At 47.1% G+C, this 12,064-nt stretch overlaps 1 protein-coding gene across 2 annotated transcripts in view; it reads right to left on the bottom strand.

Annotated features, from left to right (window-relative positions):
- Rrp12 (ribosomal RNA processing 12 homolog) overlaps positions 1-11,615 on the bottom strand; it is a 37,718-nt gene extending 26,103 nt beyond the window's left edge. The window contains exons 1-9 of one of the 2 annotated variants that reach the window (XM_042689145.1): positions 11,394-11,615; positions 10,735-10,964; positions 9,393-9,476; positions 6,860-6,936; positions 4,827-4,932; positions 4,543-4,659; positions 3,115-3,253; positions 2,617-2,744; positions 57-155 (exon numbers count right to left, since the gene is read on the bottom strand). In XM_042689145.1, coding sequence (XP_042545079.1) covers positions 57-155; positions 2,617-2,744; positions 3,115-3,253; positions 4,543-4,659; positions 4,827-4,932; positions 6,860-6,936; positions 9,393-9,476; positions 10,735-10,964; positions 11,394-11,532 — 1,119 coding nt within the window. In that variant the 5' untranslated portion in view covers positions 11,533-11,615. The remainder of the gene's footprint in view (positions 1-56; positions 156-2,616; positions 2,745-3,114; positions 3,254-4,542; positions 4,660-4,826; positions 4,933-6,859; positions 6,937-9,392; positions 9,477-10,734; positions 10,965-11,393) is intronic. The other variant, XM_042689144.1, reaches the window with a different exon arrangement.
- Positions 11,616-12,064: the final 449 nt, after the last annotated feature.

Below are 12,064 nucleotides of genomic sequence, written 5' to 3'. Positions count from 1 at the left end.
CATCACAGCTTCCTTAGGGACCCACCTGGTAGGGTCTCCTCTCCATCAGGACTCACCGTGATAATCTGGGCGTTGAGCTCTGCTGATAGGGTGCCCAAACTAGGTTTGGCATGGAAGAGACTGTGGAAGGCCTGCATGGCACAGGCAGTCACCAGCTGAAAGAGACACACAGGGTTTGAGAGATAACACAGACCCCACAGCTGCCCTAAATCCCTTGACCTCTCACAGTACCAGATGAGCTACAAAGAAGCCACAGCCCTTATACTTAAAATATGCTTCACATATCTAGCTACACTAAGCACTGTCATTTTGTGTGTGCAGGTCCTGGAGCTTGAACTCAGGGTCTGGGCACTGTCCTTGAGCTTCTGTTCAAGACTAGTACTGTATTACTTAAGCCACAGCTTCATTTATGGCTTTTTTGGCGGTTACTTGGAGGGAAGAGTTTCTCAGATTTGTCTTCCTGGGCCGGCTTGAACTGTGATCCTCAGATCTCAACCTCCTGAGTAGTTAGAATTTTTTTTTTGGGGGGGGGGGGGTTCTGGTCGTGGGGCCTGAACTCTGGGCCTGGGCGCTGTCCCTCAGCTCTTCAGCTCAAGACTAGCACTCTACCACTTGAGCCACAGTGCCACTTCCGGCTTTTTTCTTTTTGCTTATGTGGTGCTGAGGAATCGAACCCAGGGCCTCATGCATGCAAGGCAAGCGCTCTACCACTGAGCCACCTTCCCAGCCATGAGTAGTCAGAATTATAGGTGCAAGCCACTGGCACCCAGCTTTGAACACTTTAATGAGAAATTGCAATGGGGTGGCAGTGGCTCAGACCTGTAATTCTAGCTATTCAGGAGGCTGAGATTTGAGGATTAAAGTTTGAAGCCAGCCTAGGAATACAAATCTGAGACTCTCTCATCTCTAATGAGCCAGAAAAAGGCCAGTAGTGAAGGTGTCGCTCAACTGGAAAAAAGAGTTGCCAGCCACGAGCAAGAAAAAAAGAATTGGGAGCCACTGAAAAAAATTGAAATGATTTAGATAGTCTAGGGATGTTGCTCAGGGATAAAGCACTTGCCCGGTATACACAAGGTCCTGGGCACCATCCCTAGCACCACACACAAACAAAAAAGAAAGAAAATAAAGCAAATAAATCAAAAAATCTTTATACAATGTAAAATAGTAACAACGGAGAAACAGACAAAAAATGACTAAAAATGCAAAATATATATAGCCAGCTTGACACATACCTCAGTGACACAATGCTTACTTAGTATATTCAAGACCCTGGGTTTTCAATCCTCAGCAGTGATAAACAATGAAGTAGACATTATAAATGATATACACACTATAAAGACATATTTATGTACTTTTTTTTTTTTTTGGGGGGGGGGGTCTGGTCGTGGGGCCTGAACTCTGAGCCTGGGTGCTGTCCCTCAGCTCTTCAGCTCAAGGCTAGTGCTCTACCACTTGAGCCACAGCGCCACTTCCGGCTTTTTTCTTTTTGCTTATGTGGTGCTGAGGAATCAAACCCAGGGCCTCAGGCATGCAAGGCAAACGCTCTACCACTGAGCCACCTTCCCAGCCCCTATTTATGTACTTTTTATGTATATTTGTTTACCCAAAGAGGAAACATATAAAAGGATCTACAGCCAACTATTTGTACCATTAGGAAATGAGAGTTGGGGAAAAAGAGATTTGAGACTTTCAATTATTTATTACTATTGTTTTGCCAGCTTGTGGATGGAACCCCCGACTCTGAACTTGATCTCTACCACTGAACTACAACCATAAGTTTTTTTCTTTGTGTGTGTGGTGTACATGAATGTGCATGTACTGGTACCAGGACTTGTAGTCAGTTTCCCAAACTACTGTTTGGCTTTTTCACACCCAGCTGGTGCTCTACCACTTAGGCCTATCTTTAGCCAGTATTCTGCTGGTTAACTGGAGATAGAGTCTTGCAGTTTTCTGCTCAGCCTGGCTTGGAACTGTGATCCTCCAGGCCTTAGCTTCCTGAGCTGAAATGACACTTTACGGATCCATCAGTTACTCATGCTGACCTGATCTGTGAAGTCAGCTTCTAACTAGACCAGGACCATGAGATAGTTCAGCCATATCCTGACTCGTGGATGATATGATGGATGAATAAGTATCCTTGGTCTTACCTTAAGAGTAGGGTCAGGGGGGGGCTGGGAAGGTGGCTGGCTCAGTGATAGAGTGTTTGCCTTGCATGCATGAGGCCCTGGGTTCGATTCCTCAGCACCACATAAGCAGAAAAAGCCAGAAGTGGTGCTGTGGCTCAAGTGGTAGAGTGCTTGCCTTGAGCTGAAGAGCTGAGGGACAGCGCCCAGACCTAGAGTTCAAGCCCAGGACTGGCAAAAAAAAAAAAAAAAAAGAGTAGGGTCAGGGAAGAAAGATGCTAGGTCCTGCTGTAAAGACTGAGTTGCTTCAATGTTTAGCAACCTGGTTTTAAACTATTAGGCTCAGACTGTCCTGCTGTCTCAGTCTACCAAATAGCTGGGACTACAGGTATATTCCACTTTGCCCGGCCCTAGGTCCTGCTTTCTGCCTGCCCAGTGGGTACCCAAATGGAACCACTGTGGGACCACCTTCCTTCTTGTGGCCTGAGCTTACCACATGGCTCAAGGTCATGACGCGTAGGAGAGTCTCACTGCAACTCTTCACCAGGCCTTCGGGGAAGCAGGGTAGCACGTCCTTTAGCAGTGTCAGCATGTGTAGCATGGTGGTAGCCTCCTTGGAGCCTGACAGAGAAACAGAGAGATTTGAACTCTGCCTCACACTTGCTAATCTGGCAGTCTGCTACTTGAGTTAAATCATCCTTGCTTTCTTTTCATTATTTTGTTTGTGTCTGTTTTTTGTGTGCTAGTCCTGGGCACTGTCCCTGAGCTTCTTTTTGCTCAAAGCTAATGCTCTATCACTTCAGTCACTACTTGGATGGAGTCTGGTGAACTTCTCTTCCCCAAACTGGTCTTAAACAAAGATTCTCCTTATCCTAAGCTTTGAGTAGCTAGGATTATAGCTGCGAATCACCAGCATCAGGCAAATGGAGAGTTCTATTACTAATCCTCCTCATCACTTCCCCTACCCCGGCCCTGGGCCTGGCTGTCCCACCTCCAGCCTTCTCAATCTCCTGGATGCAGAACTTGGCGGTGGAGACAGCAGCAGGATGATGAGCAGGGGCCTTTTCACCAAACATGAAGTCACTGCCCTTGAGAACTGAGCATACCCCATGCTGGGCAGCCTTCCGAATCTGAGGGGCAAGAAAAGGGGAAAGGGGATGAACATTCTACTGAATATTGGGTGCCTGTAACAGCTACCAAGAAGCAAGCATTGACTGAACACCTACTACATACCCGTCACCCTGCTGGCTTTCTCAGGTACAGAATCCTGAGCTCTCTACTACTTATCTAATGGCCCAGAAGAAGCCCGGCTATGTAATCTCAGTTCCATTGCCCTCATCTACCTACCAGAGATTTATCCAGTCAAACAGCCAGTAAATGCAGAGTAGCACGAGCCAGGCACTGTTCTAGGTATTTACAAACAGACGTGAAACATAATAGACAACTCATACTCCACAGGAGAAGCAGAGTAAACTACACATCAGCTGACAGAAAATACTTGGCAAAAAGAAAAAGGTTTTAGAAAACTTTGTATAGAGTAGTCAGGAAGGTGCTATTCCAGTGAAGTGACATTTCAGCATTGATCCTGACCCAGAAGGTAAGGGAATCATCACGTGGACACACAGGAAAGAAGATATAAAGCCGGGCGCTGGTGGCTCACGCCTGTAATCCTAGCTACTCAGGAGGCTGAGATCTGAGGATCGCGGTTCAAAGCCAGCCTGGGCGAGACTCCTATCTCCACTAAACCACCAGAAAACCGGAAGTGGCGCTGTAGCTCAAGTGGTAGAGCGCTCGCCTTGAGCTGAAGAGCTGAGGAACAGCTCCCAGGCCCAGAGTTCAAGCCCCCGACCGACAAAAAAAAAAAAAAAAAAAGATATAAAACTCCCTGTCCTAACTGCTTCTTAGCACAAATGAAGGATTCTGGGTTAGTAATTATTTTTCTATGCCCCGAACATAAATTTCTGGAGAAAAAAGGTGGTCAGCCCCCATTTACTGAGCATCTACTAATATGCCAGGCACTGCATCAAATCTGAAAAACACTGCAGCCTCCTCACAACCCTGCAGCAAAGTTGAAATGACCATCCCTATTTTATAGCCAGGAATCCCAAGTTTAGAGACATGAGTAACTCTCTCAGAGTGCCAACACTGCTGAATCCAAAATCCAACTTAGGATGCCACCCTCCTTGCCAAGACAGAGACATACTAGGAGACTGACAAGTCAACAGGTCACTGGCTGAGGAGGCATGAGAAAGATTCTGAGGGCCTGACATTGATCCCCTGCTGGAGAGAGGCTGACTCTGATTCAAGCCTTGCAGGCAGATAAGAGACCCTGAGCAAGAGCCCAGCACTCAGGGTCATCTCTGTAATCCCACTCACACAGGCCAGATCCTCCCCATCTTCTGGAATGCACTGATCTCACCTTGGGTTTGGCATGCACGGTGAAGCTCTGCAGCCCATGGTATACCTGAAGGGTCAGGGGATACCCCCAGGCCTCCAGGTCTTGCTTCCGCAGGAGGGTGGCCAGGCAGGACAGGACCTTAAAGAAGAGTTAGAGTGTCTCAGGATCACCAGCCTCAGCTGAGAGGGAAAGAGATCCCAGGTTCTCAGCAACCCCAGAAAATCTCAAAGGGATCTGCCTAAGGATCCAAAGTGTCGGAACCCCTCATGGGGAAATGCAGGGGGCTCAGAGAGACATAGACTAACCCATCGGAGGGCAGAGGTGGAGCCACTGCTGGCCTGGGCAGACATGATGTCCATGAAGGCTTTGGAAGTATCTGAGAACTTTTTAATGAGCACAGGGCTGGGCACTCTGTGGGGAGAATGAGAAGAGTTAATCCAGGGGCAACTTTGAAATGCAACTGGCGCAGGTCTCGGTGAAGCTCAGGAAGGAGTTGGACTACCATAGGAGTGCTACTGACTCAGTCACTCAGGAGAGGAGCTCATCCTTCCTGACACTCAGTTCAGTCTACTTCCCATGACTTCTCATCTTCCCTCATCTTCTCATTCCTCACAAACTCCTTTCATGACTCGTATCAACCCTCTGTCCCCTCTGTTTGTGAAGGTCCGTTCCCTGAACCCTCTCCCTATGCCTTCTCCTTACCCATTCACTTCCCAGAGCTGACATCTCCCTAGGCATGAACATTCACTCAGGCCCAAGCCACGCCCACATCCCAATGTAGAATGCTACCCAGAGACTTGAGTATCTTCTTAAATCACTATTGTAAATTTTCTGTTGTAATAAATTATGTATGTAGTACATACATCTTAACTATGTCAAAGTGCTCAGTTCAGTAGTAGTAAGCACATTCATACAGTTTTACAATATAGTCATGTGAGAACTCAGAAATCTTCTGGCACTAAGGCTTCAACTCAAGGCATGTACACTGTCCTTCAGTTTTTTTTGTTCAAGGCTAGGGCTCTACCACTTGAGCCATACTTCCACTTCTGGCTTTTTGATGGTTGAGTAGAGATCAGAGTCTCACATGGTCCTGCCTGGGCTGGCTTCAAAGCCAGATCCTCAAATCACAGCTTCCTGAGTAGCTAGGATTATAGGAGCCACAGCATCCAGCTAAGAATCTTTTCTTGGGGCTGGGAAGTTGGCTCAGTGGTAGAGCGCTTGCCTTGCATGCCTGAGGCCCTGGGTTCGATTCCTCAGTACCACATAAGCAAAAAGAAAAAAGCCAGAAGTGGTGCTGTGGCTCAAGTGGTAGAGTGCTAGCCTTGAGCTGAAGAGCTGAGGGACAGTGCCCAGGCCCAGAGTTCAGGCCCCACGACTGGACCCAAAAACAAAAACAAAAAAAAAAAAAAAAAGAATCTTTTCTTTACACAGTCTCACTATATAGCCCATGCTGTCCTCAAACATCATCTTCTTGCCTTGCCTCCCAAGTACATTACTGGCTTTAAGCACAGGTCTTCACACAGTTGCTAGTGTAAGTGCTCTACCATTTAAGCTAGATGAGATTACAGGCCACCAAACTCAGCCTTTCAGGTTTTTTTTTGTCAGATGTGGGGCTTGAACTTGGCCTGGGTGCTAAGCTCTTCAGCTCAAAGCTAGCACTCTACCACTTGAGCCAGAGTGCCACTTCTGATTTTCTAGTGGTTAATTGGAGATAAGAGCCTCACATACTTTCCTGCCTGGCTGGCTCTTAACCAAGATTCTCAGATCTCAGCCTCCGGAGTAGCTAGGATTTTACTGGTGTGAGCCACTGTGCCCAGCTTTTTTTTTTTTTTTTTGCCAGTCCTGGAGCTTGGACTCAGAGCCTGGGCACTATCCTTGAGCTTCTTTTGCTCAAGGCTAGTACACTTAAAACTTGAGCCACAGCACCACTTCTGGCTTTTTCTGTTTATGTGGTACTGAGGAATTGAACCCAGGGCTTCATGCATGCTAAGCAGGCATTCTACCACTAAGCCACATTCCCAGCCTCCAGTATCTTTTTTTTTTTTTTTGGTCGGTTGTGGGGCCTGAACTCTGGGCCTAGGCGCTGTCCTTGAGCTCTTTAGCTCAAGGCCAACACTTTACCACTTGAGCCACAGCGCCACTTCCAGCTTTTTCTGCTTATGTGGTGCTGAGGAATTGAACCCAGGGCCTCATGCATGAGAAGCAACACTCTACCACTGAGCTACCTTCCCAGCCCCTCAAGTATCTTTTTAGAGAACAATTCTCCATCCTACTTCTCCTGTGCACATTCCCTTCTTTACTCTACAGACCTGGGGATCACACTATAGCCAGGACTTACCGCTTCAGGACAAGGTTCAATAGGTAAGCGACAGCAGCCAGAGACTCTGGGGACTCCACTGCTTCCATTGTAGTCATCTGAGGACCAGATGGACGGGATGTAAATGGATAAAGTGGCACATTACGTTAGGAAAGCAGAGGCAGAGAAGGGAGCCAAGAGAGCAATTACAAGCACGAATTATTGTGTCAGAGGTTCATAAGCACAATTCAACTGACAGATAATGTTAAAAATAAAAAATGCCCTTAGATATCCATGACTTCTGGCAAACTCAATAGTAAAAAAGGTAAATTATGAATATTCAGATATCACAGTGGAAATAATTTTGACCAAGTTGAACCCTTAAAAGGTTTTTATGGACCCCAAGACTATATTTGGTAAAGATATTATTTTATTTTTTAGCACTATTGGGCTTTGAACTTGAAACTGTGTTACCAGGCAGGTGCTCTCCCACATAGGCCCTATCTCCAGTCTGGCGTGTTTGCTGCTAATTGGACACAGAGACTCTAAGACTTTTCTGCCCTAAATGAGCTGAAAACATTCTTAGATCTCAGCATCCCAAGTAGCTAGGATTAGAGACATGAATCACCAGTGCCCAGCTTTCTCTCTTTTTTCCACTAGGATCTTCATTTTTGCCAAACAAGCCTAAACTGCAATCCTGTTTACATTTCCCTCATAGCTGGGATAGCAGACAGATGCCACTATGACCATATTTTTTTTTCTTTTTGTGCCACTCCTGGGTTTTAAACTCAGCCTGGGTATAGACCCTGACCTTTTTTGCTGAAGACTAGCACTCTACCACCAGTAATAGCTCAGGTGTTTTGGTTTTTTTTTGTCAGTCATGGGGCCTGAACTCTGGACCTGGGCGCTGTCCCTCAGCTCTTCAACTCAAGGCCAGTGCACTACCACTTGAGCCACAGCTCCACTTCAGCTTTTTCTGCTTATGTGGTACTGAGGAATCGAACCCAGGGCCTCAAGCATGCAAAGCAAGCACTCTACCACTGAGCTACCTTCCCAGCCCAATGTTTTTATTTTTTAATCAGTGGAGATGGGGTTCTGCAGACTTTTTGCCCAGGCTGGCCTCAAATTGCAATCATTCCAATCTCAGCCTCCTCTGCAGTTAGGACTACATTTATGAGTCATTATATCCAGCATGAAAATTTCTAGAGGATCTTTACACCTAACTCATGTTTTCAGATCAAGAAAGAGAAACCAAGGAGAGTAAACAGAAAGAGTGAATGAAAGCCAGGCATCGGTGGTTTATGCCTGTAATCCTAGCTACGCAGGAGGCTCAGATCTGAGGATCATGGTTCAAAGCCAACCTAGGCAGGAAAGTCTGTGAGACTCCAATAAACCACCAGAAAACCGGAAGTGGCACTGTGGCTCAAGTGGTAGAGTGTTAGCCTTGAACTGAAGAGCTGAGGGACAGTGCCCAGGCCCAGAGTTCAAGTTCCACGACCGACCAAAAAAAAAATCTGGGTGGTCTGGGTAATGGTGGCTCATACCTATAATCCTAGCTATTCAGAAGGCTGAGATCTGAGCATCTCAGTTCAAAGCCAGTCAGGCAGGAAAATCCATGAGACCCTTATCTCCAATTAGTTACAAAAAAAAAAAAAAAACTACAAACAAACAAAAAAACAAACCTGGAAGTGGAGCTATGGTTGGAGTAGAGCACTAGCTTTGAGCAAAAGAGTTCAACGTCAGTGCTTAGGCCCTGAGTTCAAGCCCCAGGACCAACACCAAAAAAATTAAGCAAACAGAGGCTGGGAAGGTGGCTCAGTGGTAGAGCACTTGCCTTGCATGCATGAGGCCCTGGGTTCAATTCCTCGGCACCAGATAAGCAAAAAGAAAAAAGCTGGAAGTGGCGCTGTGGCTCAAGTGGTAGACTGCTAGCCTTGAGCTGAAGAGCTGAGGGACAGCGCCCAGGCCCAGAGTTCAGGCCCCACGACCGGACCCAAAAAATAAAAAAATAAAATAAAGCAAACAAAATTAGGTGTGGTGGTATGGTGGTACAGACCCTGCCTACCATCCTCGCTACCTAGGAAGCTTATAGGAAGAGGACCATAGTCCAGGCTAATGCAAGCAAAAAACAAGACTATTCAAAAATAATAAGTTAAGAAGAGGGTTGGAGGTATAGCTCAGTTTGTAGAGTGCTGGCCAATGAGCAGATGCATCAGTATTGAATTTGAGTCCCAGTCTCAAACAAAAAGAAAAAGAAGAAAAATAAGGTAAGAAGAAAGGGTTGGGGGCATAGCTTAAGTGATAGAGCAACTACAGGCAAGCATAACTCCTGTGTTCAAAACCCTTGTACTGGCAAAGAAAAAACAAAGGAAAGAAAAAAAAAAAAAAAAAAGGGAGCAAGCAAACAGAAGAATCATGGAACAAATATCACCAGCCTTTCCAAACCACCTGGGAACAATAGAAGTACTTTCACTTGCTCAAAGTCATGGTTCTCTATTGCCACAAGTCAGGGATATCTGTTATCTCTCTAGAACCTGCTTAGCTCTGCTGTGAACACCCACCCTGTCAAACTCACCAGAGCAGCAAAGTACTCAGTCTCAGTCTCTTTCCCTCCCTGGGAGCGAATCACCTCTGTAACAGCAGCAAGAACAGCACAAATCTGTACAGGAAGGAGAAAGTACCTGTGACATAGCCCCTTTTTTCCTTTCTCTTTCATAAATTAATCTCTTGGTAAGTCCAGACAGACAATGTGGAAGCAGCATTTAGACCTGGGGTACACATCACAGGGCCTAGTAAACAAGAGGTCTTAGAATATGATTGCCAGATCCCCTCCCAATTATAGTATTTTTTATGGAAATACATGCATAAGTGTGCAAGGATCTATGCACAAGTATGTTCACTGCAGCAACAAATTAGAATAGTCAGGTAGGTATCAACAGGGAATTTATAATGTACTGTTAATTAACAAATGATAGATTTGAACATTGTATAACAATTATTGAAAAGAATGAACATACAAGCATGGAGATGTCATAATGAAATCCCACTTTACACAACTAATGTATACTAATAAAAAAATAAAATTATGAACAATTACATGTGATGAGAAATACTGTTCACTGGGGGATAATGTTAAATGATGATGCATCTAAAATATAATCATATTTGGTAAGCCCAAATGACAAAACAAATAAAAACAAACAAAAAAGATCTAGCAAAATAAGGCTGGGCGTGTGGTGTATAATTGTAACCCAGCACACAAGAAATTCAGGCAGGAGGAAGGAGTTTGAGACCAGCCTGGGCTACATAAGAAGATCCTATCTCAACAACAATAACAAATGAAGAGTATACCTCTTTTTTTTGCCTGTCCTGGCACTCGAACTCAAGGCCTGGGCCCTATCCCTGAGCCTCTTTGTGCTCAAAGCTTGCACTCTGATTCATGTACCTTCTAGAAAATATAAGTCTTTACTATTGAACAGTGCTGGTCTAAGATACATAGTGACCCACTGTAGTAGCTGCTGCAAAGGAGAGAAATTTTAAAGTTCTAACGTTTTATTCTCTTTACATCACTTTGTATCATGTAGCATTGTATCATCTTATCATGTAACATTTGTATCACGTAACACTGACACTTTTCACTTAAACACAGAAAAATATAAATATGTAACTTTATGTGTCTTTAGGGAAGGAAGTGTCTAGAAAATATTCCTACCCTCAAGGGCTTTTACTCTCTAGCAGGATAAACACTGTTTTACAAAGAGTTCTTATCTTAGGTGGACAATTTACTGGGGACAAAGAAAAGAAGAAAATGACACATCATCCAGGAATATCAGCTGTTGTCACCAGAGAGAGAGAGAGAGAGAAAGAGAGGGGGGGGCCAACAAGCCTGGCTCCTGCTCTCCTGCATCTGTCCCTACCTCCTTGTGGGCGGCAGAGTTAGACTCCCAGAAGCGCTGCACTTTGCTGAAGGTGACGTTTGTGCAGTCTGACAGGCCACTCAGGAACGTGCCTGAGGACTTCTCGGTGACGGCCAGCTCCGGGTCTTCTTCCATGGGCGTCTCAGGGTCTGCGCGCTTGCCCAGCCGCAGGGACCCCGATTGCAGCTCATTGTGCAACTTCACGGCGTCAACCGTCAGGTCGCTCTTCCCTGAGAACGCGAGGCGGGAACACGGTAAGTCCCGCACGTCTACCCCGAACTTCCCTGCGGCCGAGAGAACCACCACACCCGCGGCGAAACCCTCCAACCCCAACGCAGCCTGCCTCGTCCGCCCGCCGGATGCTAAAAACCCAGAAGACCAAGGGCAAAGGGAACGTTTCTGGGCAATTTCCCGCGTGCCGGCACCAAGAGCGTGTGCCTGCGGGGCAGGCCGCGCGTCCCGAACCCGACACCGCGGGCCCCGAGACAAGTCACTTTCCCACAGGGAGAGTTGAAGGACCAGGCCTTCCCGGTGAGCTCCAGACCAGACATCCAACGCCTGGGACCCGGACCGACCCGGACCCGCCGGGACCCGCGGGACCCACGCCCTCGGGGAACCGCACGGCCCGGGGCCGCGCCCGGATCCGAAGGTCCGACTACCTGCGGGCCGGCTGAAAAAGCGGCTGCGGGCGGCCTGGCGGTGGCGGCAAATGCTGGGGTTGCTGTCGCTGCTGTGGCCTTTCTTCCAGCGCTTCAACTTGGCCGACACCCCGGAGGGCAGCTTTCCGGAGCGACCCATGTGGACTAGACGTGGGCCACACTAAGGCTGATTTCAAGACCGGCTTTCGGCGAAGCAGAACTACGCGCGGAACCCCACGTGGGTCCTCCACCGGCTTGCCTCCTCTTCCGGTGTCGTCACTTCCGGATTGGCGTCCGTCACCATGGCAAAAATAGTCAACATCCGCCTTCACTTTTCCATCAAGTTGTCAGAGACCTGTCGCAAGGATAGAAGTTCTGTTGCTAGGCATTCCTGGGGTTCCTACCTCAGGACCATGGTTCTTGGCCACTGGAGTAGGCCTTATAAAACTGAGTTCCGCCGGGCGCCGGTGGCTCCCGCCTGTAATCCTAGCTACTCAGGAGGCTGAGATCTGAGGATCGCGGTTCAAAGCCAGCCCGGGCAGGAAAGTCTGTGAGACTCTTACCTCCAATTAACTACCAGAAAACTGGAAGTGGCGCTGTGGCCCAAGTGGTAGAGCGCTCGCCTTGAACAAAAGAGCTCAGGGACAGCACGTGGGCCCCAGAGTTCAAGTCCCACAACCAACCAAAAAAAA

This window comes from Dipodomys spectabilis, unplaced genomic scaffold, assembly GCF_019054845.1.
Source record: "Dipodomys spectabilis isolate Male_0828 unplaced genomic scaffold, ASM1905484v1 ptg000125l, whole genome shotgun sequence".
NCBI classification, from domain to species: Eukaryota; Metazoa; Chordata; class Mammalia; order Rodentia; family Heteromyidae; genus Dipodomys; species Dipodomys spectabilis.
The sequence above is the reverse complement of the archived record's forward strand: the minus strand, read 5'-3'. Positions and strand labels throughout refer to the sequence as shown.